This window comes from Tachysurus vachellii, chromosome 4 (assembly GCF_030014155.1).
Source record: "Tachysurus vachellii isolate PV-2020 chromosome 4, HZAU_Pvac_v1, whole genome shotgun sequence".
NCBI lineage: Eukaryota > Metazoa > Chordata > Actinopteri > Siluriformes > Bagridae > Tachysurus > Tachysurus vachellii.
The window spans coordinates 20,120,294-20,145,076 of record NC_083463.1 but is presented as its reverse complement, the minus strand read 5'-3'; the positions used below and the strand labels follow the sequence as shown (position 1 = coordinate 20,145,076).

The 24,783-nt window shown below is 37.5% G+C and overlaps 2 protein-coding genes across 4 annotated transcripts; one reads left to right on the top strand and one right to left on the bottom strand.

Annotated features, from left to right (window-relative positions):
• Window positions 1-1,003: 1,003 nt before the first annotated feature.
• On the top strand, window positions 1,004-16,362 carry pltp (phospholipid transfer protein). Of its 3 annotated transcripts, none has more exons than XM_060868254.1 (16): window positions 1,004-1,164; window positions 5,352-5,468; window positions 5,590-5,689; window positions 7,100-7,225; window positions 7,417-7,572; window positions 7,986-8,049; window positions 8,143-8,206; window positions 8,337-8,428; window positions 8,518-8,694; window positions 8,774-8,833; window positions 9,844-10,008; window positions 10,777-10,844; window positions 12,868-12,910; window positions 13,021-13,084; window positions 15,488-15,564; window positions 15,642-16,362. In XM_060868254.1, the coding sequence occupies exons 1-16, from the start codon at window positions 1,149-1,151 to the stop codon at window positions 15,711-15,713; spliced, it is 1,461 nt and encodes a 486-aa protein (XP_060724237.1). In that variant the 5' UTR covers window positions 1,004-1,148; the 3' UTR covers window positions 15,714-16,362. The 3 variants fall into 3 exon arrangements, with proteins under 3 accessions (XP_060724237.1, XP_060724238.1, XP_060724236.1); XM_060868255.1 differs by lacking the exon at window positions 1,004-1,164 and adding an exon at window positions 4,625-4,733; XM_060868253.1 differs by lacking the exon at window positions 1,004-1,164 and adding an exon at window positions 4,631-4,752.
• Window positions 16,232-24,741, bottom strand: ctsa (cathepsin A). Its single transcript, XM_060868256.1, has 15 exons — window positions 24,648-24,741; window positions 24,352-24,521; window positions 24,058-24,169; window positions 22,751-22,801; window positions 21,466-21,552; window positions 21,206-21,361; window positions 21,019-21,110; window positions 20,394-20,478; window positions 20,211-20,302; window positions 19,771-19,849; window positions 19,076-19,224; window positions 18,828-18,903; window positions 17,333-17,422; window positions 17,158-17,259; window positions 16,232-16,977 (listed from the first exon to the last, which is right to left on the bottom strand). The coding sequence occupies exons 2-15, from the start codon at window positions 24,519-24,521 to the stop codon at window positions 16,894-16,896; spliced, it is 1,425 nt and encodes a 474-aa protein (XP_060724239.1). The 5' UTR covers window positions 24,648-24,741; the 3' UTR covers window positions 16,232-16,893.
• Between the last annotated feature and the right edge of the window lie 42 nt (window positions 24,742-24,783).

Here is a 24,783-nt window from a genome sequence, read left to right as displayed (position 1 = left end):
CGGGTGGGTTTCACAGCACTGTCTTAAAGTTACAGAGGTTTAATTTATATAAAGTCATGTAAGTTTCACTATACACCATATTCACACCGGTGTGCAGGTCTAAACCCCTTTCTGTTTGGTACATTTGATCATTTTATTGTTTGACAGGATTTCCTAAATCCAGATGTGTTCATAAGTTTTTTTCTTCACTCATCACTAGAGTAAAGAACATCCCATGTTCCTAGAAGCATGACTAAGCTTTAACCTATTTCTGCCTATACCTAGAACTAGGATATGCTTAAACACACACTGTAATTACTAGCAACTTAAAAGAAGAAGAAAAAAAAATAAAAAATCTCAACCAATTCGTGGAAGCATGTAATTTTCCTTAATTTTCGTTTTCTCTGCTTGCTCTTTAACAGATGCAATTTATAATAATGTGCCACCTGTCAGTGGCTTAAAAAAAAGTTTGGTGCTTCCAAGAAATCAGGGACTGATTAAAGGGTCACTTTTGTGATTAAAGAGCAGTGAAAATGCCACAGGGTTTGAAAAAGTCAAGACTAAATATGGCAAACAGATATATATATATATATATATATATATATATATATATATAGATATATATATATATATATATATATATATATAGATATATATATATAGATATAGATGTATATATATGTATGTATATGTATGTAGATAGATAAACGAAAGGTCAAAAGTCTTAAAGCAGCTGTGATTTTGTAGTGATTTTGCAGGTTAGTAACTGCGGGAAACTATATGTTTAAAAGATTACACACACCATTTTTCATTTTTGAAAGGCAAAAATAATTTTCTTATGATTTCCAAAAAAAAAAAAAAATGGCAACACTTTATGCTCGCTTGAATTCCCTATTTCAAGTAAATGCAGTTGTACCACAATTTTGATTTTTTTTTAAACAAATTACTGTCATTATTGCAACCACAAAGTCATACGACATCAGGCAAGCGTGGGACCACCCTTTTTCCCTGAACCTCCCCATATAAACTACCCTGGCATGAAAGGGTCAACAGAAGGAAGAAAGATTCAGAAGGAGAGACACGGGATTTAGAAATCACTTGACAAGCCACTGAGGAATTCCTGAGGGAAAGTAAATACAAAAACGCTTCTCCATCTAGAGCACCAGAGGATGTTTCTACTCTCCTGTGAGTACTGGGCAGATTTGTGAATACCTTGGGGTATAGAGTAGGGCATTTATGCTTAACAACAATTTTAGCTGTTTTTACATATCAGAGAGTTTTGTCCAACTTGGCAGTGCTACAATTATGTAAAGATGTGTAAATGGTAAATGTCTTCATGTCTGATTGTCAATTTTGTGTAAACTAATTATTTATCCTCAAAAAGAAAAATAGGTTTAGAACCACAAACAAGCATCTTGAATGCTGTCTCAAAGCACTGATGCTGCACTCAAACATAACGTGATGTTTTATTATATTTGAATGAAAGAAACAAGATATTTTGATGCTTATTATTCCCTTATAAATTAAATAATTGTACCTATTAATAGTAATAATAAAACAACAATTCCGCATTCTTTCCATAGCAAGCTTCTTGTATTTAGAACTGGTATTTCTTTGTCTCTTTCTCAACGTTAAATAAAATGCTTTCTTCAACCCCAAGCTATTATAGGGCACTGACCCGAAAAAGCAGAGCACTTGTTTTTAAAGGGCAGAACCCCCTGCCACATCTGCTGCAAACACTTTTTTTTTACAAGCTCACAACCCAGCATGGGAGCATATCCGATGTAAACACTTAGTGGAATGAGGACGTGAATCACAATAGTATGACTGCAGAGAACATGGAAGAAAAGTGGTTTGCCAACTTTGATCTTAATAAATCCAAAAACATTTACACACAGTTTGAACTTTTTCATTTGTTGCCCACTCTTAGTTTAATCACTGTGTTTCTTGAGACCACAGGAGTTGTGTAATGTGTATAACATTAAAGTCATTTAATAAATTTCCAAGTCATTCTAATGAATTCACATTCTGAAGTACTGTACTGTGGCCTAACCCCCTGAGGACTCTAAGAAAAAAGGAAGTTGAAATTATGCATTAAGTGCCACTACACTAGAGGATGGGCAAAAAAATACATCAAAATATATATAGAGAACTAATTTTGTATATGAAATACAAAATTAATATATATTAGATTTTGAAAAGTGGATGTAAGTAGTGTCATTTGTTAAAGGTACATTTTGCCTTCTGACATTCTGGTGATGGTTGGTTTAGAAATTGTTCTGGTTGTTTGCACAACATCTTAAAGAAGATGAAGCAATCACAGCGTCTTGCCTAAGTATTCCTCCTCTTGAACTTTTCTCCATTTTGTAGTTTTACAATCTGGAAATCTACACAAAATAGGCATAATATTGAATATATATTATATTCATATATATTAATTGTGGTGGTGAAGAAGAATAATAATTTTAATGATGATTTACAAATAAAAATGTGAATTTTGTAGTTAATGCCTGTTGGGGTGAAAAACAAACAAGTTCTGGTGCGGATTAGATCAGTTGCCTTCAGAAGCCACATAATTATTTGAATGGAGTCCCTGTGTGTACAGCTACGGTATCATGTGATCGCAATATAAATACAGCTCTCAGCTCTTCCCAGAACGGAGTGTGGTAGAGAACAAACAAACATCATCACGAACACCAAGGATATACACAAACAAGTGCAGGACAAAGTTCTAGAAATGTATCAAAAATGACGTGTTCACAGGAGAACCACAGCTAAGTCACTCCTCAAAGCTAGTCATTCTGGAACAGCAGCAGATAGAAAGCTAATATTGAAAAGCCATGTGAATTACAATTTGAAGACTCAGCAAGCATGGAAAAAAGTTTCTCTGGTATGATAACAGAATTTAAATTTTGGATCTTTTGTTCTGAGCACAATGTTTCTTTATCACCCTGGGAACACTGTGTCCCACAGTAAAGCATGGTGGTGGAAGCATCAACAGCAGTCTTTATTTTGTCACACACATTAAAGCACAATGAAATTCTAAAGCAGGGTCAGCCATGATACAGAACTCCGGGATCAGACAGGGTTCTCAAGGGCTCAACAGTGGCAGCTTGCAGAGCTGGGGCTTGAACCCCTGACCTTCTGATTAGTAACCCAGCCTTAACCGTTGAGTGGCAAACATGTATAATGTGGTGGTGCTGTTTCTCATCAGCAGGGACTGAGAAACTTGTCAGCGATAAGGGCAAAGAGGAAGCCCCCAAATACTGCGCAATCCCAGACGAAATCTGGTCCAATTAGGAGGTCTATCTTCCGATAAGTCACTAACCCTAAATACACTGCCAAAGTGTAAGTGGCACAAAACCTGATTGTGATAGATTGTCCCAGTCAAAGCCCAGACCTAAATCTTTCAACAATGTGTCCAGTCAAACTGACAAAGCTTGAGCAATTTTGCCAAGAGGAACGAACAAATACAGTGCTATGCAAAAGAAATTCAACCCATCTTTAGATTCATATGACACAAACACACACACACACACACACACACACACACACACTTTCTTCTAGCATTTTAATTGCAACCCAATATGCTTTTAAAGTAAATTTTAAAAAAATGTACTCAATATTTTAATATACCGTTTGGAATAGTACTCTGTAGAAACAGCTTTGATTCTGTTTCACCCATTTTTTTTAGTGTTACATTACACTGTAAGAAAATATTTGTTTTTAACCACCCCTGCATTTCTCGGCTTTGTGTTTCGACCATCATCATACGACCTTCTTAAACATCATCAGTGTTCTTCTGGAATACGAATAACACAGACATTGTTCCAGCCAGATCTTTAACTGCAAAAGAACATAAGCATAAACATTTGAATATATAAAAAAACAAAGATAGAAAATCAATTTTTTTTAAAAACTTGCTTATCCCATGCTTATCATCTTTAGTCCGGTACCAGGTAGAACCTCCTTTTTCTACAGGGGGACTGTTGCTGTCAGTGCTTACAAATGCACACTGCCATGTTCTTGGACAGTAGGAGAAACAGCAGAACCTGAACAAAACCCCATGCAGGGGCAGTGAAGAACATGCACAAAAAGACAAGCTCCAAATCAATGCGGGGGCACTGGATCATGCCACAATTCTAGTCCATGTACTGATTTCATGTTTTAATCATTCCCTTCCTCATGGTTTAAAATATTATTACAACAATATAATAATGACTGTGTTCCTATCTCATTTTGCAATACAGCGAACGAAATGAAAATCTTCGTATGCATTACATCAATTTGTTGAGTTTTTGTAAGACATTTATAGAGATTTGTATTTACAAAGAATTTTAGAAACAACAACTATATTGCTGTAATATTGTAGAAAATTACAAAATGAGTAGATTTATATTTATTATATATATTTCAGAGTGAAATATTCAAATATTTTGAAAATATCCATGACAGCATTATTACTGATGTTAAATATTATAGAACATCATATCTGAGTATTACTACATGTTCTATATTATAGAATTTGCAGCCCCTGTTCTCTTTAAAAAGATTTTCCACCATGTTACATAAGCACATTCATGTGCTAACGCTCTCTCTCTCTGTCCCTCTCTCTCTCTCTCTCTCTCTCTCTCTCTCTCTTGTTCTCTCTCTCTCTCTCTCTCACACATAAACACATACGCATACTTCAGGTTTATATTCAGCTATAGAGGAAGAGAGACACAGACTTCAGCTATTAGATGCTCAATCCAAAGGCAAGAAAAAAATCCTTTTGTGAGTTGTCTTTATTAATCAATCTGGTACGCACTCATGCAGTATTGTATAAGAACACTGAGCTCACCAAAAGACTCGGATTTAAGAAAGAGCTGAAGAAAAAGGGCTTTGACGTCATTGGAGTTCAACGCTATGGGATAGTGTCAGTGTGCAGGGAGCTGAGGTGCGAGTGCTCGGCTTTAATGCGTAAAGGACTTTAAATACATGATGGGTGATTTTCAGCTACTGTACATGGTTTGTGTTTATTTTGATAGGGCTTTGAGTATGTTTGGATGCTCGGATGTAAAGTACTCAGCACTGTTGGGATGAAGACTGTATGAAATGCTATAAATATGGAACTGAACATTTGGAGAGTCAGAAAAAAAGCACTCTGAAATATTAGTGGTTTGGGAACATGTTCAATTGGGGTAGACAAACAGGACTACCTATGAATACAAAAGCCATGCTGTTTATAATATCTACCTAAAGATAATGATTCTGTCTATTTAACACAATTCTTCACCAGAATATTCACATCCGTTTCTTTATTGTGTTTAACCTCTCTCTTTCCAAGAGGGAATTTTTTAAAAAACTTTGCTCCCTTTCTTTCATCCCTTAAGGCAACATGGGGCTTTACAGAATGGCCATCTTCATCTTCCTTCTCCCACACATGGCACAGATGACAGAAATTTCTCCTGGGTTCAAAATCCGCATCACGTCCAGAGGACTGGAGTTGTGTAAGAAAATGAACATTCACATTCATATAGATTATTCAGCTACACCAGAGTATGTCACATTTAGAAGCAATCGCAAATTGTTTTTTGATGCACACAAAGTGACCTTATTGACTTTATTTAGTGAAACACGAGACACAGAAGTTTGTGGAACAAGAGCTGGGAGATATCACCATGCCAGAGATGCACGGCAAGAAAGGGAATCTCCAGTATTCCATTACAGAGTGAGTTTGACCGCCATCCAATCAGTAACACTATTATATATACTATTATTATATTATATTTATTATATCTGTCTCTCATTCATTTGTAGCCTGTAGAGAACCATACAAAAATAAGGACATGATGTGTGTCTCCAGTCAGAGAGACTGAAATTTGATAGCTGACAAAATCAATTCATTACATTTAAAGCGTTCATTCATTCATTCATTCATCTTCTAGTAGTAGTAGTAGTAGTCCTACCGCTTATCCGAACTACCTCGGGTCAAGGGGAGCCTGTGCCTATCTCAGGCGTCATCGGGCATCAAGGCAGGATACACCCTGGACGGAGTGTCAACCCATCACAGGGCACACACACACACACACACACACACACTCTCATTCACTCACGCAATCACACACTACAGACAATTTTCCGGAGATGCCAATCAACCTACCATGCATGTCTTTGGACCGGGAGAGGAAACCGGAGTACCCGGAGGAAACCCCCGAGGCACGGGGAGAACATGCAAACTCCACACACACAAGGTGGAGGCGGGAATCGAACCCCCAACCCTGGAGGTGTGAGGCGAACGTGCTAACCACTAAGCCACCGTGCCCCCCACTTTCACTCTTGATTTTTATTTTTATTTAAGAATAACATTTTTTTTCAAAGCCTAAAATCCAATCGTTTTTCAAGACGTCACACAGGACATCCGTGACTTATTTAAAGAAACAATTTTTTGACCCGAGGTAGTTCGGATAAGCGGTAGAAAATGAGTGAGTGAATGAATAAACCACAGTATTCTAAAGAAATGAAATAAATGTACCAATATGTATTCAACACAGTCCTGGAACCAAACTGTGATTTGAGATGTACTTATGTGGAAAGTCAGAAAATAATATAGGTAAAGGTTATTGTTCCTTTAATTAGTCGATAAGTCAATTAAGCTTATTTGTTCATTTTGTTGGTGAAGACTAAGATGAAGATGTTACAGATGCAACCAATAGATCACACCAGAAGATGCAATAAGAATTTACCTTTGTAGTTCAAATGTGTGACAAACGATAATGACATTTTTATAAACGAATAAAAATAAGACAAAAGTCAGACAAATGTCAAAGTGGACAAATCTTTATCCATTCCCTGTGTACACAAATTCAGGCTCTTTTAGAAAGAAACAAGTTTTTCGAGTACCATTTAAACTCAACATGCATTAATGCAATGATAATAGCTGAATTTTTTTGTAGATAGATCCTTTATGGATCCTAAAGAAAATTCAAGTATCCAGTAGCAACATACAGAGAAATAGGATTTCACAACACAGTAACACAGTAATCCCAACCCACCACCATCGTAAAGTACAAGTCTACAGTTTGATCTCTTATTTTTAACGATACCTGCTCCTAACCAGTCTCCTGTCTCTTTCCACCAGTATAAAGATTACAGAGCTGAACCTGACTGCAGATTTGAGTTTCCAGCCTGTAGATGGACTGCTGTTTGATGTACAGAACTCATCTATTACCCTCAACTTCCAGAGACGTGTGATCTACTGGTTAATGTAAGTTTTATAAGGACATGCTCACGACTGCTTTGATGAATGTGTGTGTGTGTGTGTGTGTGTGTGTTGGGGGATGGGGGGGGGGGGCATGGGGGCGGGGCTAATCATGAATTAATGCTCTAGCAAATTCAAGCAATAGGTTTGAATATGGTGTAAACCTCAGCTGACAGACCTATATCTGTATCTATCAGACAAGATGTGGGTGCCATCAACGCCTCTGCAGAAGGCGTATACATCAACACCACACTCCATCTGGCTAAGGATGAAGAGGGCCGTCTGAAGATTGCCAACGTCAGCTGTGATGCTTCCATTGCCAAGATGAGGGCCAAATTTGGTGGGACTTTTGGGTACTGACCACATATTAGTAAAAAAAAATCTATGAATTTACAGTTCATAGATATACTCTCTCTCTCTCTCTCTCTCTCTCTCTCTCTCTCATATTAGAAACCAGAAAGGACAAAGTCATATGTCCTGAAAACTAATAAAGATTTGATATAAAAGAAAAGCTGTGCATTAGCTGTACAACTGATCAGTGCAAAATTAAATAGACAATCTTTAAAAAAAAATGTAATCCCTTTATTAATAGACTTCACTTATGTGGCACATCCACTAGTATGTGAATGAGCTGTTATTCTAGAAATTACACTGAAATGAGTGCATTAATAGAAATTGAAAACCAGGTCTGAATATTCAAACATGCTGTGGTATAAGTTTGAGTTCAGAAGCATTTTTAATTTAACATGCATCTTCATGTCTACAGGAGGGTCTACGACTTTGTAGCCACTTTCCTGAAAACAGGAATGCGCTTCATATTGAATCGACAGGTTCGTTTTCATACTGAAGTGTAAGTTGTCAAATTCTAGGTAAGTTCTTTATAAGAGAAAATAATCTGAACAGAATTTGTGTACTTCTTTTAGATTTGCCCTGCTCTTAACCACGCTGGCCTTGTCCTGATCAACCAACTGCTGGAGACGATTCCAGGTCAGACTGCACTTCTGACTTCTGTTTATTTTTATACACAAATGGTTTTGTTGATGCATGTTTATGACCTGTGTGGAAATGTGCTGGAAAAGATTAAGAGCCCTAAGCATGAATGTTTGTGCTTGTGCAGTGCGTGCAAAAGTGGATTATTATGTCGGCATTGATTACTCACTCTTGAGTGACCCAGTGGTTAGTGGCACGAGTCTTGATATGGATTTTAGGGTAAGTGCTTTATTACCAGTGATAACTGATTGGTTATTGAGGATTTTTCTGTCGATTGGAATTTTCCGAATGAACCGTTCTCTTCGTAGGGGATGTTCTACAACTTGCAGAACAAGGATGACATCTTGGAGAATTATTCTGTGAATCCAGTGTTGAACGAGTACAACCGCATGATCTACATGGCTCTCTCTGAGTACTTTTTCGACAGTGGACTCTACTCATATTTCAAAGGAGGCGTGTTCAGGATGCACATAGCCAATGAACGAGTAAGATATATTTAACACACACAGCAATATTTTATATTGAGTAAAAGGACCTTGGGTAATCTGTTGAAATTTTTTTCAGATGCCTAAAGACTTAGAGATGCTTCTCAGGACCACCTACTTTGGAGCAATCATGCTATTGGTGAGAGATTTCTGAATGTGTTTCTCCAAGTTATTGTTTTTCTACCTGATTTGGAATACCCAACATTGAACGTCTTTGTCTTATCACAATCTACAGTGGACGTTAATGGGTCATATGAAAGTAGACAATCAGAGCTTTAAGAAATTCATTCATTCATTCATTCATCTTCTACCGCTTATCCGAACTACCTCGGGTCACGGGGAGCCTGTGCCTATCTCAGGCGTCATCGGGCATCAAGGCAGGATACACCCTGGACGGAGTGCCAACCCATCACAGGGCACACACACACACACACACACACACACACACACTCTCGTTCACTCATGCAATCACACACTACGGACAATTTTCCAGAGATGCCAATCAACCTACCATGCATGTCTTTGGACCGGGGGAGGTAAACCGGAGTACCCGGAGGAAACCCCCGTGGCACGGGGAGAACATGCAAACTCCACACACACAAGGTGGAGGCGGGAATCGAACCCCGACCCTGGAGGTGTGAGGCGAACGTGCTAACCCCTAAGCCACCGTACCCCCTGCTTTAAGAAATTGTAGTTTTTTTTATAAGTATTTCTGTTCTACCATGCCTACAGGGGCAATAAATACATAGAAAAGTTACAAAAAAGTCCTTTTAACGTAAATGGTGAAATCAAGCCCATTTCTACTCTCTGAGATGCCCCAGGTGCTACGTCATAAGCATCTAAAAATTGAAGGTGGTATTTTCAACCATTAAAATTCTATTTAAAGTAATTTCAGAGTTTTTGCGATAAAATAATTCAATTGTTTATGCTGATTAAAAATGTCTGATACACTGATTTCCATTCTTCTGGCACAATGGAATGCCAATGTACTGGTAAAAGAAAGTTAAAAAAAAAAGTTCAGTTTCAGTCAAAAACCCTGAAGGAAATAAACATTTGCACAATACAATGGAGTGCATCAGCAATATTCATCTAAGAAGCCAGAATCTTGTGGAGTACTTGTTTATGTATTTTTTTGTTATTGTTCTTCAGAATCCAGCTTTGATGGATGCTCCAATCTCACTGGAGATGGAGGTAACATCAGCTCCTAAGTCTACCATCAAGCCTTCAGGGGCAACAGCAACCGTGCACGCTGGTGTCCGAGTGCTGCTTGTACCTCCAGGAAAGTCACCTGTTCAGCTCAGCAGTATGACCATGGTATGGATTTCCCATAATGCACATGAATTCTAATAACAAAGGGGGATTTCATGTCAGATTGGAAATCAGTAAGTAAAATCCTTCTATTCTCGTCATATCAATAATACAGCTTAGAGCTGTGACTGCATTACAGCGTGAAACTAATTCAATACACTAATCACTGTGAATTGCAGTGCAACTGGGAATTGCACCCAAATGTGTCTGCTTTTCTATCTGGCACAGAATACTCTCCGTATCTGGCTTTAGTGTAATATGAAATGTTTGGGTGGGCACGGTGGCTTAGGGGTCAGCACGTTTGCCTCACGCCTCCAGGGTTGGGGGTTCGATTCCCGCCTCCTCCTTGTGTGTGTGGAGTTTGCATGTTCTCCCCGTGCCTCGGGGGTTTCCTCCGGGTACTCCGGTTTCCTCTCCCTGTCCAAAGACATGCATGGTAGGTTGATTGGCATCTCTGGAAAATTGTCCATAGTGTGTGATTGTGTGAGTGAATGAGAGTGTGTGTGTGTGCCCTGCGATGGGTTGGCACTCCGTCCAGGGTGTATCCTGCCTTGATGCCCGATGACACCTGAGATAGGCACAGGCTCCCCGTGACCCGAGGTAGTTCAGATAAGCGGTAGAAGATGAGTGAGTGAGAGTGAGAGTGAAATGTTTGGGTAACAAGATGGTGCTGGTGAGGTTACTGCAGTCACAACTGCTCCTAAACAATTTTGCTACATGTCTTACTGTGTATGGTTTGTATGGGACAAATAAATTTTGAATTTGAATTTGTAGGAGTCCAAATTCAATGCTAAGGTGTACATGAAGGAGAAGAGACTGGCTATACAGCTGGACCTAAGAAGGTACATGAAGTTTAAACATTCTGACATCTTTCTTGGGCTATATACATATATACTGTATACACTACATTTACAGAAAAATATTCAGACCCCTTTAGTTTTTGTACTTGTTTGTGTTATAGATTTCATTTTAAATGGATTAAATTTACTTTAATCTATACACAAACACCGGTCCACTTGACAAAGTGAAAAACACGTTTTTTTTAATGCATTAAAGCACTAATGGCAGCAATCAATTGAGTATTATTGAATAAATCTTAAAGGCTTTCCACACCTGGATTTGGACAGTTTCTCCCATTCTTCCTGGCAAATCCTCTCAAGCTCAAGCAACTGGATGTCTATAAACTATGAATCTTTATGCCTCTTCACATATTTTCACATATTTCTATTTCACTCAAGGACATCCGGACACTTGTCCCAACAATCCAGGTTGTTGTCATGTTGTAAAGTGAACACTTTGGATCAGATTTTCTTCAAAGAGAGTTCTTAGGCTTTGACAATTCCCCTCTGCACACAATAAGGTCCATAGACATGAATGTATTTGGACAAGGGTGGATTCAAAGAACTCAAGTAATTATCACAGAGCCATGATCTCAACCACACAGAAGACCTTTAGAATGAACTGGTACACTGATTATTCCCCACACGCCTCCTCATACAACATCAGTACCCGATCTCACTAATGCTCCTGTGGCTGAATGAACACAGATCCTCATAACCACACTACAAAATCTAGTGATATTGTAACAGAGACGTGAAGATTAAATCTGGATTAGAATGTTCAACAAGCCCATGTAGGTGTGAGAGTCAGATGTCCACAAACTTCAGACAATATTGTTTTTGTTATTTATTATACCACCACCTTACAATTTTCACATCTTTCGAGATCCTATAAATATGACCAAAAAAAGTATATATTCATAAGCATAAACAAATACATGTATAAAATATGAAACAAGAAAAAAGTACTGGTTTGTTTACTGGCAGGTGTAAAAGTTATCTCCGTTTTTAAAACCCTATGCAACACTTCTCTACAAGAAAAAAAGCACAGCCTTGCAAATCTAATAGCATTTAGACAAATCAAAATAGCTCCTTTGGAACGATATACTATAGAAAATAAATTTAAAAAAAAAACACGCAATATTTCAGCTCACACTGTACTATACTGTACTTAAAAAATCGTGAGAATAACGATACATCAACTTTACATCAAATTTAATGTCACGTTTAATCTCATCACCCAAGAAAATAAATCCACAAAGAAGATGCATGCTTCAGCAAAGCAACAACTTGGAACACACAGCTAAAATAACTCAAGAAGGCCCTGCAGGGACCAGCCTTGAAGTATCTAGTTGGATCCCAAATCTTGTTGATTTTCCAAGAGAAATGGACCAAAACTAAACCATATTGCTATTCATTCTTTGGACATAAGCTGCAGCAGCTTTGCAACAAAATTCCAGTGTTGATGGATTTGTTGTGTACAGAATATTTTTCCCCATTAGTCTTGCTTGGGGTGCTAGTAGTAGCTCAGAGGATAAGACGTTGTACTACTGATTTAAAAGTCAAATACCAGGACCACCAAGCTGCCACTTCTGGACCCCTGAGCAAGGCCCCAACCATCAGCTGCTCAGTTAATAAATGAGATTACTGTATGAGTGTAAAAATAAGTTTTTTTTTTTTTTTTTGCTTTAATTATGCTTATAAACACCTACTCTTTTGTTCTGAATTATGAGCACAAAGTCAAAGCCAATTTGTGTGTAAATGATATGAAGATATGGAGTTGAAGTATATTAGCAAAAGTGTCCAAAATACTTGTTTCCCTTCAGTGATCTTACTTGGTACATTTATAAATTTACAGAAACTCCGTTTTCACTTTAGAATTACACTTAGAAGTACATTTAGTACATTTCTATTTAGATTTATAATACAATAAAATGAGCAATCACTTTGCACTGCAATGGGAAGGGGTCTGAATACTTGGATCACACACAATGCAGTTATTTATACACTTTTTTTTGTTTTCTAGGTTTAAAATCTTTTCTAACCAGTCTGCTCTGGAGTCGTTAGCGGTAAGACACCGTTTGGTGTTTGGCATACCTTTGTTTTAACTTACTGTGTTTGTGAACTTAAGAATAAAATTGTGTTTGATGGATACTGTCTGAATCTACACTCTGTGCAGCTGATTCCACTGCAAGGACCGCTGAAGGCTCTGCTCCAAGTAACTATTGTGCCAATGTTAAACAGTAAGTATAACACAAAGTCCATTTCTAGCAGTAAGCTTTTCACAACGGACAACTCATGCTGTATGTGTGTATTGAATTGGGTGGTTACACAATGCAGCTATCCCTATATAATGGTCCTATTACCGGTGTCTGCATCTAAAGTCTGATTGCTTTTTTTTTTAAATACATTTTTATACATTAATTATGAACCCAACATTAGTAGAAACACAACAGCAAATACAACAAAAAATAAAACGGGTAGAAATGTCAGCACTTTCAGCATGTTCTCTAAATCCTAGAGATATACACAGGAAAGTGTTTTATCCCACTTTCATTATTTTTTATTCCAGCCTGTGTTATTTCCTGAAAGGTTCACAAGATGTCCCATAATATAAAAACTACAGTTGTGCTCAAAAGTTTGCATACCCTGAAAGGAATCGTTAAACATTGCCATTTATTTGGAAAATATGACTGATAATTCAAAGTATTTTTTTTCTTATTTAAAGATAGTGGTCACTTGAAGTCATAAATTATCACAAAGTTGTTTGACTCCTTTTTAAAACCTAATGATAACTGAAATCACCTAAACTACCCTGATCAAAAGTTTACATATCATTGAATGTTTGGCCACATTATAAACACACCGGTTGATACACAGAGGTTTAAATGGCTATTAAAGTGATGTTTCCACACCTGTAATTACAGTAGTGTCTGAGCATAAATATAGTCAGTAAGTTTCTCAGCTCATGAGGTGACGCACTGACTAAGCTAGACACTGCACCATGGGGAAGACAAAAGAACTGCCAATTGACCTGCGTAATAAGGTAGTTGACCTTTATAGAGCAGGAAAAGAATATAAAAAGATATCTTATCACTTGAATATGCCAGTCAGTACTGTTCAAACTCTAATAAAGAGGTGGAAAATAAGAGGTTCTGTTGATACTAAGCCACGGTCAGGTAGACAAAAAAAGATTTCACCCACTACTGCCAGAAGAAATTTTCAGGATGCAAAGAAAAAGCTACAAACAACTTAGAGAGAAATACAGGCTGCTCTGGAAAAAAATGGGGGGTTATCTTTCAAGGAGCACAATAAGGATGCACTTGAACACCAATGACCTGCATGTTCAAGTTCCCAGGAGTCATTTGGAGTGATGAGACCAAAATTGAACTTTATAGTCATAACCATAAACGATATGATTTCAGAGAAGTCAGCAAGGCCTATGGTGAAAAGTACACCATTCCCACTGTAAAGCATGGTGGATCTCTTGATGTGGATCTCTTGATGGTGGATGCTTGATTGTAGGCAAGACACACTTGTCTTTGTACTCCTCACCTGGTTGCCACCACACACGCTTGACACCATCTGAACCAAATAAGGTTATCTTGGTCTCATCAGACCATAGGACATGGTTCCAGTAATCCATGTATTTAGTCTGCTTGTCTTGGTTTTCTTGTGCATCATCTTTAGAAGAGGCTTCATTCTGGGATGACATGCAGGCCAATTTGATGCAGTGTGTGACGTATGGTCTGAGCACTGACAGGCTGACCCCCCACGCCATCAACCTATGCAGCAATGCTGGCAGCATTCATAGGCCTATTTCCAAAACACAACCTCTGCATATGACGCTGACCATGTACACTCAACTTCTTTGGTCGACCGTGGTGAGGCCTATTCTGAGTGGAACCTGTCCTGTATGGTCTTGGCCAGCAAAGTTTCAGAGTCTTGGCAATTTTCTTATAGCCTACGCCATCTTTAAGAAGGGCAACAATTCTTTTTTTTCAGATCCTTGGAGAGTCCTTTGCCATGAGGTGCCATGTTGAACTTCCAGTTACCAGTATGAGAGAGTGAGAGCGATAACACCAAATTAAACACACCAGCTCCCCATTCACACCTGAGACCTTGTAACGCTACCGAGTCGCATGACACCAGGGAGAGAAAATGGTCAATGGGGCCAAATTTGGAAATTTTCCCTTAGGGGTGTACTCACTTTTGTGGCCAGCGGTTTAGACATCAATGGCTGTGTGTTTAGTTATTTTAAGAGGACAGTAAATTTACACGGTTATACAAGCTGTACACTCACTACATTAGATTGTAGCAAAGTGTCGTTTCTTCAGTTTTACTTTCTTGTCACATGAAAAGGTATAAAATATTTACAAAAATGTGAGGGGTTTACTCACTTCTGAGATACTCTCACTCTCTATAAGTGTAATAAGTGTGTATTATAATTTAAACCATCATGCCAATACAGGACATTACTAAAAGGTAGTTTCTAAGCACTTCAACTTGTCGTTTGGGACATTCCCAATGTTTACATAACAGAACATCACCCACCTCTAAATTAAAATGTTTCTTTCTAAAAATTTTATACAGCTGAGTATTTTAACAGTTGTACATGAAAGTTATACTTGTTTTCTTCTTTCAAGATTACACTAAAAAAGGCGTACAGATCCCTCTGCCAGATGGAATAGACCTCATTGAGGACATGGTCGAGTATCATGATGTAAGTTATGACGCATCTGGCCTTTTGCCAAATCCAAACTTTGATTCAAACTCACTATTTACCATGTGATCTTCCAGGGCTACATCACTATTGGAGCCAATCTCCATTTCCGAAGTGGTTTGAAGGAGCTGATTGAGAAGACGTCTTAAGATCCTGACATATTTACCACTGTTATTTTAAACTTCCTTTCATACGTACGTTTAATAAGTTCTTGCTAAATAGACAACTCCATCCAAATATTTTAAAACTTGTGCTAGAAATGTACATGGATTTTATCCTTATAGACTGTGTCCTTGGTTTTTAGCTACATGTGATGTGGATTTTGTTGTAATTGAATTAATCACTACTGTATTACTCAGAAATATGCATCAACTGCATACTGGTTAAAACATTGTGTAAGATTTGTTAATAGAAGACTTGTACTGGTGTTACAGGTGCTGACTTAAGCATTTTACAAAAATATATCTTAAACAAAAAAAAAGGCAAGTATTTCATCATTTTAATGTCATTTAAAAAAAAAATAAGTAAAAAAAAAAATTGGTAAAATTTGGCATATTCACACCAATTCTGGATTATAAAACTGCAATTATTCCATATTTCTATAATACTTGCTGATTACTAGTTTTCTACTGAACAAATTTTCCACAGAAAGAGACTCCAAAGAGGGTTGGAGAGTTGTTTTTTCCCTCTTTATGACGACACTACCTTAGTACCAAGCAACGTTTTACTTGAAACAATTACATGTTTTCCTCACTACTGGAGTGACATTAGACAGATATTAAATCATTTCAGAACACATGTTTGTTCATCATTTTGTCCAATCACTAACATTAACTAAAATGAATTTCAAAATAGAGGGGAAACAAAAAAAAAAAAAACAATAAAAAACACTGATTTTAAAAAGGCACATCAATGGTTAATTTCAGAAATTCAAAGCAACCCTGAGCAATTGGAAAAAAAAACTAGACCCACATGATTCCGATATTCATTTTGGTTGTGCATTTCTTCTTGTGTGATGAAGTATAAATCCCTTTTGCCTTCGTTAAACTTAACACTACTACCTACTAGTGGATCATCTGGACAGTTTAAACATAAAACATACTCTTCAGTCCAGAATGAGCAGCGACTACAGTGAAGCCCAATGTGTCAGGATTATGCGGTCACTTGAAGCTAAATGTTACTGGTGCAGTCTTATGATTTAACCACATAGTTAAGACAACAAAAAACCGTGAGCACAATCAGCCAATATACACCTCCAATAGAATTCGTTAGATTGCTTCAGTGATTCAGTGCAAACTCCAACCCAATCGAGTAGAATGTATAGGAACGTTAGAACGGCTGTTTGGTGATGAAACGTTTGAACATGGCGAAGGCGGCTATGGGCTTATCAGTGGGAACCATGTGACCGGAACCCTGGAAAAAAAATCAAAGAAAAGAAAGATGATGAAACACTAGTTTTTTTTTTTACAGAAAATATGTATCCGAGTAAAACATCACCTCCTTCTGAATAGAAAAATAGTGATTGTTGAATAAAATGTGTTCTGTACTTGGGTAGTGACTCTACATGCAGAAAGCAGTATTCATTAAACTTACCTTGACAGTAAGGAAAGACAAATTTGAGAACTCTTTGACAAATCCACCAATCTGCTGTGTTTCACCATTGTAGTAGAGCCATGGCCTGCGCTCCACTGCGACCTGCAAGAGACCCGGTCGCATTTACTGCCTCTGTAGGAAATGTTTAGAGTACAAATGTTGCGCAGAAACTTACCTGTTGTTTAAGGGACTCGACAAACCATTCATCACCGAGGAAATTGCAGGCCATGTCCACATCTCCGTTGTACACCAGCACACGGTATTTCTGTAAATGATGGCATTGTGCCGATACATTTAGGTTGTTCATAATAGAAAGAACATTATGAAGCATGGAAATCAATATTTGAAGGGGTCTGATGTTGGAGCATGACTAAATGCGCTAGTTTTTTTTTTTTTTTTTAAAAAGAAATGTTTAGTTAATACTACTGGTAGCTGGAAGCAGATCTGTGCAAGAGTATTCAGAAAAGCACTGCAGTTATTATCCAAGTGAAAATGAATTGCTCTCAAACGCTGTTATTTGATTGGTCTGCCATGTTCATGGCCAAATCTTAGGTATTGGTAACAAGTAGTGTTGCCATCTTGCAGCTCCAGTGTCCTGGTGTAGAGCCTGAGATCAGATTTACTTTAGCGCAAGGTTTTGCACATTCTAATGGATATCTTGGGTTCTCCAGTTTCCTCCACTGCTAATAGATAAACTGGCTACACTAAATTACCCCTAGGTATAAATACAATTCCCTCTGAAACTATTGGCACAGCAAAGCCTATTCATTTACAGAGGCACAGCAAAGCATATTCATACCCACAAAGGTATACGAACAGACTTGAAGTAGACAACACTTAATTTGGTTGCATGTCTTTTGCTTCCAATAACTGCTTCAACAACCTTTTGTTTTGAGTGGTTTCTACCTTCAACATCAGGAGGTGAAATGTTGTTCAGTTGATTTAAAGTCTATGAATGGCTGATTGAGTTGTCAAGTCTAAAACCTCCCGATTGTTTCCCCTGATGAAGTCCTTTATTGTGTTGACTGTTTTGTGTCATCTTGCTGCATGATGATGTTTCTCCTGATGAGATTGCATGCATTTCTCTGGCAGACAGAATGTGGTGAGTATTGCACCATTGAATGGACTATGGTCCCTTAATGCTTGTATTCCCCAAAGTGGAATGGACTTACCCTTGCTTAGGGACAAAACATTTCAACCAGAGAACATTGAATTGTGATTCAGTGAATAGTCGGGACAGTAGACATCTTGGATTGTTTTTGACAACATTAGTAAGTTGAGTTTAAATGACCCTGTTCAGTTTAAGAAGAGTGGGCTTTGGCTCCATATTGAAAAATTGTTTCTGTACAGATAGTAGGTCAAGCCATTATTTTAGCTCCCCCACACTTCGCTGTTGCACTGATTGCTGGCTGAATTTTATGACTCAAGTTATTCCATTATAAAAAGATGCTGTAGTTCCTCTACTTAATACTTTCTGCAGAGCACAGCTAGCAATCTGTCCAGGTTGCCTGACATGCTGTGTTTCAGTGTTACCGGTTTGTTAACATGAGGACATTATATAAGCCTAAATCGCATAGTGTCAGATGGCAATGCATGTCGGTGTCAGAACAATTTAAAAGTATATAAGCAGGTTGTCAGAATGTGAACTTATGGACTCCTAGTTAACTCACCAGTGCTCCAAGTATCTTCAGGTACTGCGTCTTCATATCCGTGTAGATACGATTATAGTTAAGATTGACCTCAGCACTATGGACACCACAAGAGAAGCATTGACCACTTATAAAGCATTCTTTTTACCGTTTTTTAAATAAATAAATAAATAAATAAATAAATAAATAAGCACCATCTTTGCACAGAAACCTTTCTGCTTTTATAGTATGGTATTAATAAAATGTTAAGTATGAAGTATGATGACCACCTGCAGATCTCCCAGTTGAGTGCATCAGGCGAGATGTGGAGAGCCGACTTGACATAGGGGTTGTTCAGGTACATAGCAGACGGGGTAGAGTTGACACAGGGAGGATCCAGCTTTAAGGATTTGAAAACAGAGCCCAGTGCTAGCAGTTTCTACAACAGAAATAAAAGTTGTTACTTTGTGGGCTTGAGAGCCATTTAAATAACAAGCAAACACTTCATAGTCAGGGAAATATGTATTAAGATTACGCAATAGGACACCATCAGTAATTAAATATCAACTCAGCAGCTGCTCATGACCATAGAGACAGAATATGGATTGCTTTAGGTTACTCTCATAAAAGTGGAAACTCTTTCTTCAACCTTTGCTACATGTCTCAAAAGGCATGATGGTCAGCTGTCCACATACAATACGTGCTTGTGCACAACTAATTGAGTCACAAAAGCATTAGTTAGGTCAGGTACTGAGGTCATATCAGGAGGTCTGGGGTGCAGTCAGTGTTCCAATTCATCCCAAACGTTGGACTGAGGTCATGTCCCTAGTACCACCAATCAAAGATTTTTTCCACCCTAAACTGTAACACTACTGTTAGTCTAAAATTAAAAAAACTTGTATTTTTTAATACATCATGATAAATCCTGTATATTTAATAATAAAAAAAACCAAAACAAAACACAGCATTCAGTTAGCTTGGTTACCTGGTTCCACAATTTAGACCACTTCAGGTTAATGAAGTTATTTCCCAGGTCATGAATAACAAGCCGTCCATTTTCAACTCTAATAAAGAAATTGGAAAATGGCCAGCAATTTATTACGTTAGTTATTTCACAGTACCATCAAAATTTTGAAACGCAAAATAAGTAATTACTATAAAAGCATTGAAAAACAGCTGACTATGGAGCAACAGGACTTTCAGAGAATAACAAAACCAATGTTTTAAGCATAAGGATTTTCAAGTGCTTTTTTTTTTTAAAAGAAAAATCAAATGACTATAGCCAACAGCGGTGAGATAAACATTCAGAAAACCCCCAAATGATGACAATGTGTTTTGTAGTGTCCCCCTCATGCTCGGTCACCCTGGAAATGATCTCTCGTCAGACTAGAAATGTTTCATCACTCTACATGAGCAGATTCTCACCTTGTACTGTAAGGAACTCCTCCAGCACAATCAGCGTACAGGTTATACATGTTAAGTCCTGAATTGTAGACGATTTGCTGCGCCTGCGATACCTATGATGAAAGCCAATAAGAACTCGTACATTAAATCAATAAAATAAAATGGACGAAGAACATTCAATAGATTTGAAACAAAAACACTTACTGAAGCAGAGCATGAGGTATCATTGTTGTTATAGAAGTTACATTGTCCGTCTTTGCAGCAATATTTCTGCAAAGCTGCCCATAAACTGAGGAAAAAAAAAGCCATTAGTGACACCAAAGAGACACACACACAATTTATGCATGTACGTGTATATATATATTATATATACACACACACACACACTTATTATAGAAGTAGAAAATATAGGAATGCAGTTAAAATCTTAAGCCCAAAGAATTTGCAACCTGAAAAAAAAAAAACAAAAAAAAAACAAAAAAAAAAAAAAAACACCCACATACACAAAATGTACAGAATTTTTACAGAAACAGACAAAAAAAAACTTCCCATTTAAGAATTCTCACCAAGCATGTGACCATTCATGTGATTTATTGTCAGAGTCATGTTATTCATAGCTGAAATTAGCTTTTGTTCTTTCTATATATATATATATATATATATATATATATATATATATATATATATATATATATATATATATATATATATATATATATATATATATATATATATATATATATATATATATATATACACACACACACAACTAAAATGCTTGCATGTTGTAGGAAATACTGTTAAAAGAAAGTATGGGGGAAGATTATACCTTTCTCCAAGCAGTCCATGGTAATATGCAAAATAGACAAGAGAGTTGTCATTCAGTTCATAGCTGGATAAGCCATTCCCAACAGCTATACCCTAAAAAAAAAAAAAAAAACCACAAGTTTAGGTTAATAAACCCAACACCATCACCTCGAAAGACAAAAGCCACCAAAGTCTAAAAAGGCACCAACCTGAAGATTGAGGCTACTGTCCTCAAGAACTCTTTCAGCTAGTGTAGGAATATAAATGCCTCCATAGCTCTCGCCTGTGAGAAAAAGCTCATTCTTGCTATACTCTGGGAAAAGTCGGAAAAATTCTTTGAGGGCCAAGTAGTTGTTCATGGATACCTGAAGGACACAGAGGAAGAAAAATATATAAAATGAATTTAACTAATTTACTAATTCTAAGTCCTTTTTTTGGACACATCCACACCAACTCTACAGTCACACACCTCAGAGTCGTTGGTTGCATACTTCTTGTCATCAGAATAGGAAAAGCCAACACCAGCTGGGGACTCCAAGTATAGCACATTAGCAATCTGCAAATTATGATCAGCTGATTAGACCAGATTTCTATCCAATAAATAGAAATGAAAGTAAAACAGATTTGACATACATTAAGAATCCTGACCTGATCACACAAAATAAAAATTCATATAAATCTAGTAATGCATCATGTCAGAGATCATAAAGGCTTTTCTGTAAAGTAATTCTGACATGCTGGATAATGACAACATTTCATATAATAATAACATTTTAAAGTTATATATAAAAAAAAAATTGCAAACAAACTTATACTTTTTAATAGGGACATTCGTGCCAAAATAAGACACTGAATGTGTGTGGATTTATTTTTTTTTTTTAAAAAAGGAAAACATTTGCATCAGAACTACATGCAAAAATCAGAGAACTTTTATACTTCTACTTTTTGATTTCCCAAATCTGATTGTTCAAATGGTGTGGATTCGGCACTGAAGACTGCCAGTTGCAATTCATAGCACAGGTTTTAAATTAAAGCCATGTTTGTGTTCCTGTTCTAACATCTTATTCATAGGGACTGATGTGCAGGTGATGTACATAATCAAGGGCTAATAAAAGATAAAAAAAAAAAAAAAACCCTGTTAAACAATGAAAGCATATGCTAATATAAAAATAAAAAAAATAAAAGGTTCTGCCAAATAAATATTTACAAAAAGGAGTCTCCATTGTGTACTCTTTAACAGCCAGAGATTTCTATAGTGGCTTACGGACATAGGATTAAACTTTGTAATTACTCTGCAACAGGAAAAGCTGTGATTTTTTTTTTTAGGTATAACATACTGTAGGTGCAAACAGGAATAATGTCTTGTAAAAGTTCCACAACAATAAATGTAGGCATAAACTGTTCAACAGCAATACCTCATTTCAATGTAAAAATCTAAATCTGTCTGCAGGTTAAGAGGAAGAATAAATATTGGGAAATGTATTGTAATATCCACTGTTTAGGATTAACCATCATTGAAGTTATTGAAACTTTTCCTATACCAGTTTGCCCTGATGTCTTATTCCTTACATATGCACTCAGGAATTGTTTTAAAAAATGAAATATAACCAATTGGCATTTTTTTCTTTAAACTGTGCGTCAGTACAGTACATATGCCACAATTAATTCCATACACTAAAAGTCCAACCACAAGTCTTCTGGGAGTACAATGAATATTTCACTTCCGTCATGTTGAACGAATGGCCACTTCTTACCATATTCCATGAATAAGGGTTGTACTGTAGAGTAGTACCATCATCCTGGACCTGGAAGAGAAACGACAAGAGGATATAACCTAAAACCACCCACACTATTAAGATTAGGAATGATTTAGACGTTTTGATAAACATTTACTTTCTAGCTCCCTTATCTAGAGCAACTTACATTTTCTCTTTTTTACACAACCTTTGTTCCCTGTCTCCTCCCCCTTCCCTAGTTTCTGGGCACTACAATTTCCCAAGACCTTAAATGGGAGTGCAACATAAACGCCATCATCAAAAAGGCCCAGCAGAGGATGTATTTTCTACATCAATTAAGGAAGTATGGTCTGGCACAGGAGCTGTTGATGCAGTTCTACACTGCAGTCTGTCTTGTGCACATCCATCACCATCTGGTTTGGAGCAGCAACTAAACAAGACAGGAACAGACTGCAACACACAGTAAAAACAGCAGGAAAAAAATAATTGGTGCTTCCCTGCCCTCTCCCCAGGACTTATACGATCAAAAGAACCAGAAACCATGCAGGAAAAATCACTACTGACCCTTCACACCTGGGATACAACCTCCTTCAGCTTCTAGCTTCTGGCAAGCACTACAGAGCTTTGTTTACCAAAACTGCCAGACACAGGACCAGTTTCTTTCCCCAGGCACCAGCCAATCACCCTGATTAACAACTCACTATAATTATATTCCCTGCTTCATATCTAGGAGTACTGCATTATCAGATCTGTCAGTCATCACATCATCCCTATAGGTCACACACACACTACTGCTGCTACATATTGTACAAACGCATACTATTAAACAATAGTTATTTGCACTACCATGCACCATCACACTATGTACAGTCATATTCTGTATTCATATTTATGAATCATACTGTCTATATTGCATCACATTGTATTGTCTTGTATAGTCTGTATTATCTTGTCTTGTATAGTATAGTGTTATTTATGTCTGTACTTTTGAGAGTCACAAACAGCTAGAACCAAATTCCTTACATGTGTCAACACGCTTGGCCAATAAACCAGATTCTACTTCTGAGTCTAAACTGAGCAATTGAGGGTTGAGCTTTGCTCAGGGGCCCCACAGTGGCAGCTTTGTGGACGTGGGACTCAAAATCACAACCTTCCATTTCGTAATCCAACACCTTAACCACTAGGTTACCACATCCCCTAAACAATATAATGCTGGCTCAGCCAGACATAAGGCAAATACAGGAAATAACAACAGCAGATAAGGAAGCTCCCTAGAACAAAGAAGGTTATTTCCTTATTGAAATTTCCCATGAATCAAAGCTTACCAAAAAAGGGCCATGTTCTGTAAGCAGGCCATCCAGTGAGCTACAGCCAGGTCCTCCATTCAGCCACAGCACCACAGGGCTGCTCTCTGGGTCCTTCTGCGATTCCACAAACCTAAACAACAGCGTTATGTTTACAACCACCGGAAAACATCAAAGCCATAAACTAAACTTTCAAGTATTTATTGTTGTTTTTCACGCAGAAGCAACAGCACCAGCATCACGTGACTCGCACCCGGAACTCACGTGTGAACACTGAACCTGGGGAAGAAAACACAAGTGACAAAATAAACGTACCAGTAGTGGAGATGTTTGTTTTCAGCCACTGTGAAATAACCCGAATACTGTTTGAAGCTCGGCTGCTTGGTAAGTCCGGGAAGAGACTTAATCTCATCCGCAGCTGGAGCTCCCAACACTCCCAGTGCTCCCAGTTCCCCCACCAGTAAAACAAGTAACGCCGCATACATCTGCAGAACAAGAGCGTTAGTGTCGGAACGAAATTAAAACGACTCGCATGTTGTTTTAAAACTTTACTGTCGTAAACGCGCGTAATCCGATACCGAAAATCCCCAGAAACTGTAACTATCTCTTACCTTTACATCCGTTTTGCGGCAGGTTGCGTTTCAGCTGCCGCATAAATACAGACGTGAGATCACGTGACATAAAACTCGTGATCGAGTCACATTACTGATTAAAAAAAAAAATTAAAGAAAAACTTCAAAATAAAGG

Bases quoted from the DNA above. Each gene is read 5' to 3' on its own strand.
- ctsa (XM_060868256.1), bottom strand. From the start codon at position 24,521: ATGTATGCGGCGTTACTTGTTTTACTGGTGGGGGAACTGGGAGCACTG. The intron at 21,553-22,750 runs GTAAGAAGTGGC...CATAATTTGCAG, and splicing joins ACCCTTATTCATGGAATATG to ATTGCTAATGTGCTATACTT. The intron at 16,978-17,157 runs GTAAGTTTAATG...TTTTTTTTCCAG, and splicing joins TGTCTTTCCTTACTGTCAAG to GGTTCCGGTCACATGGTTCC.
- pltp (XM_060868253.1), top strand. From the start codon at position 4,719: ATGCTCAATCCAAAGGCAAGAAAAAAATCCTTTT. The intron at 4,753-5,351 runs GTGAGTTGTCTT...TCATCCCTTAAG, and splicing joins GGCAAGAAAAAAATCCTTTT to GCAACATGGGGCTTTACAGA. The intron at 10,009-10,776 runs GTATGGATTTCC...TTGAATTTGTAG, and splicing joins AGCTCAGCAGTATGACCATG to GAGTCCAAATTCAATGCTAA.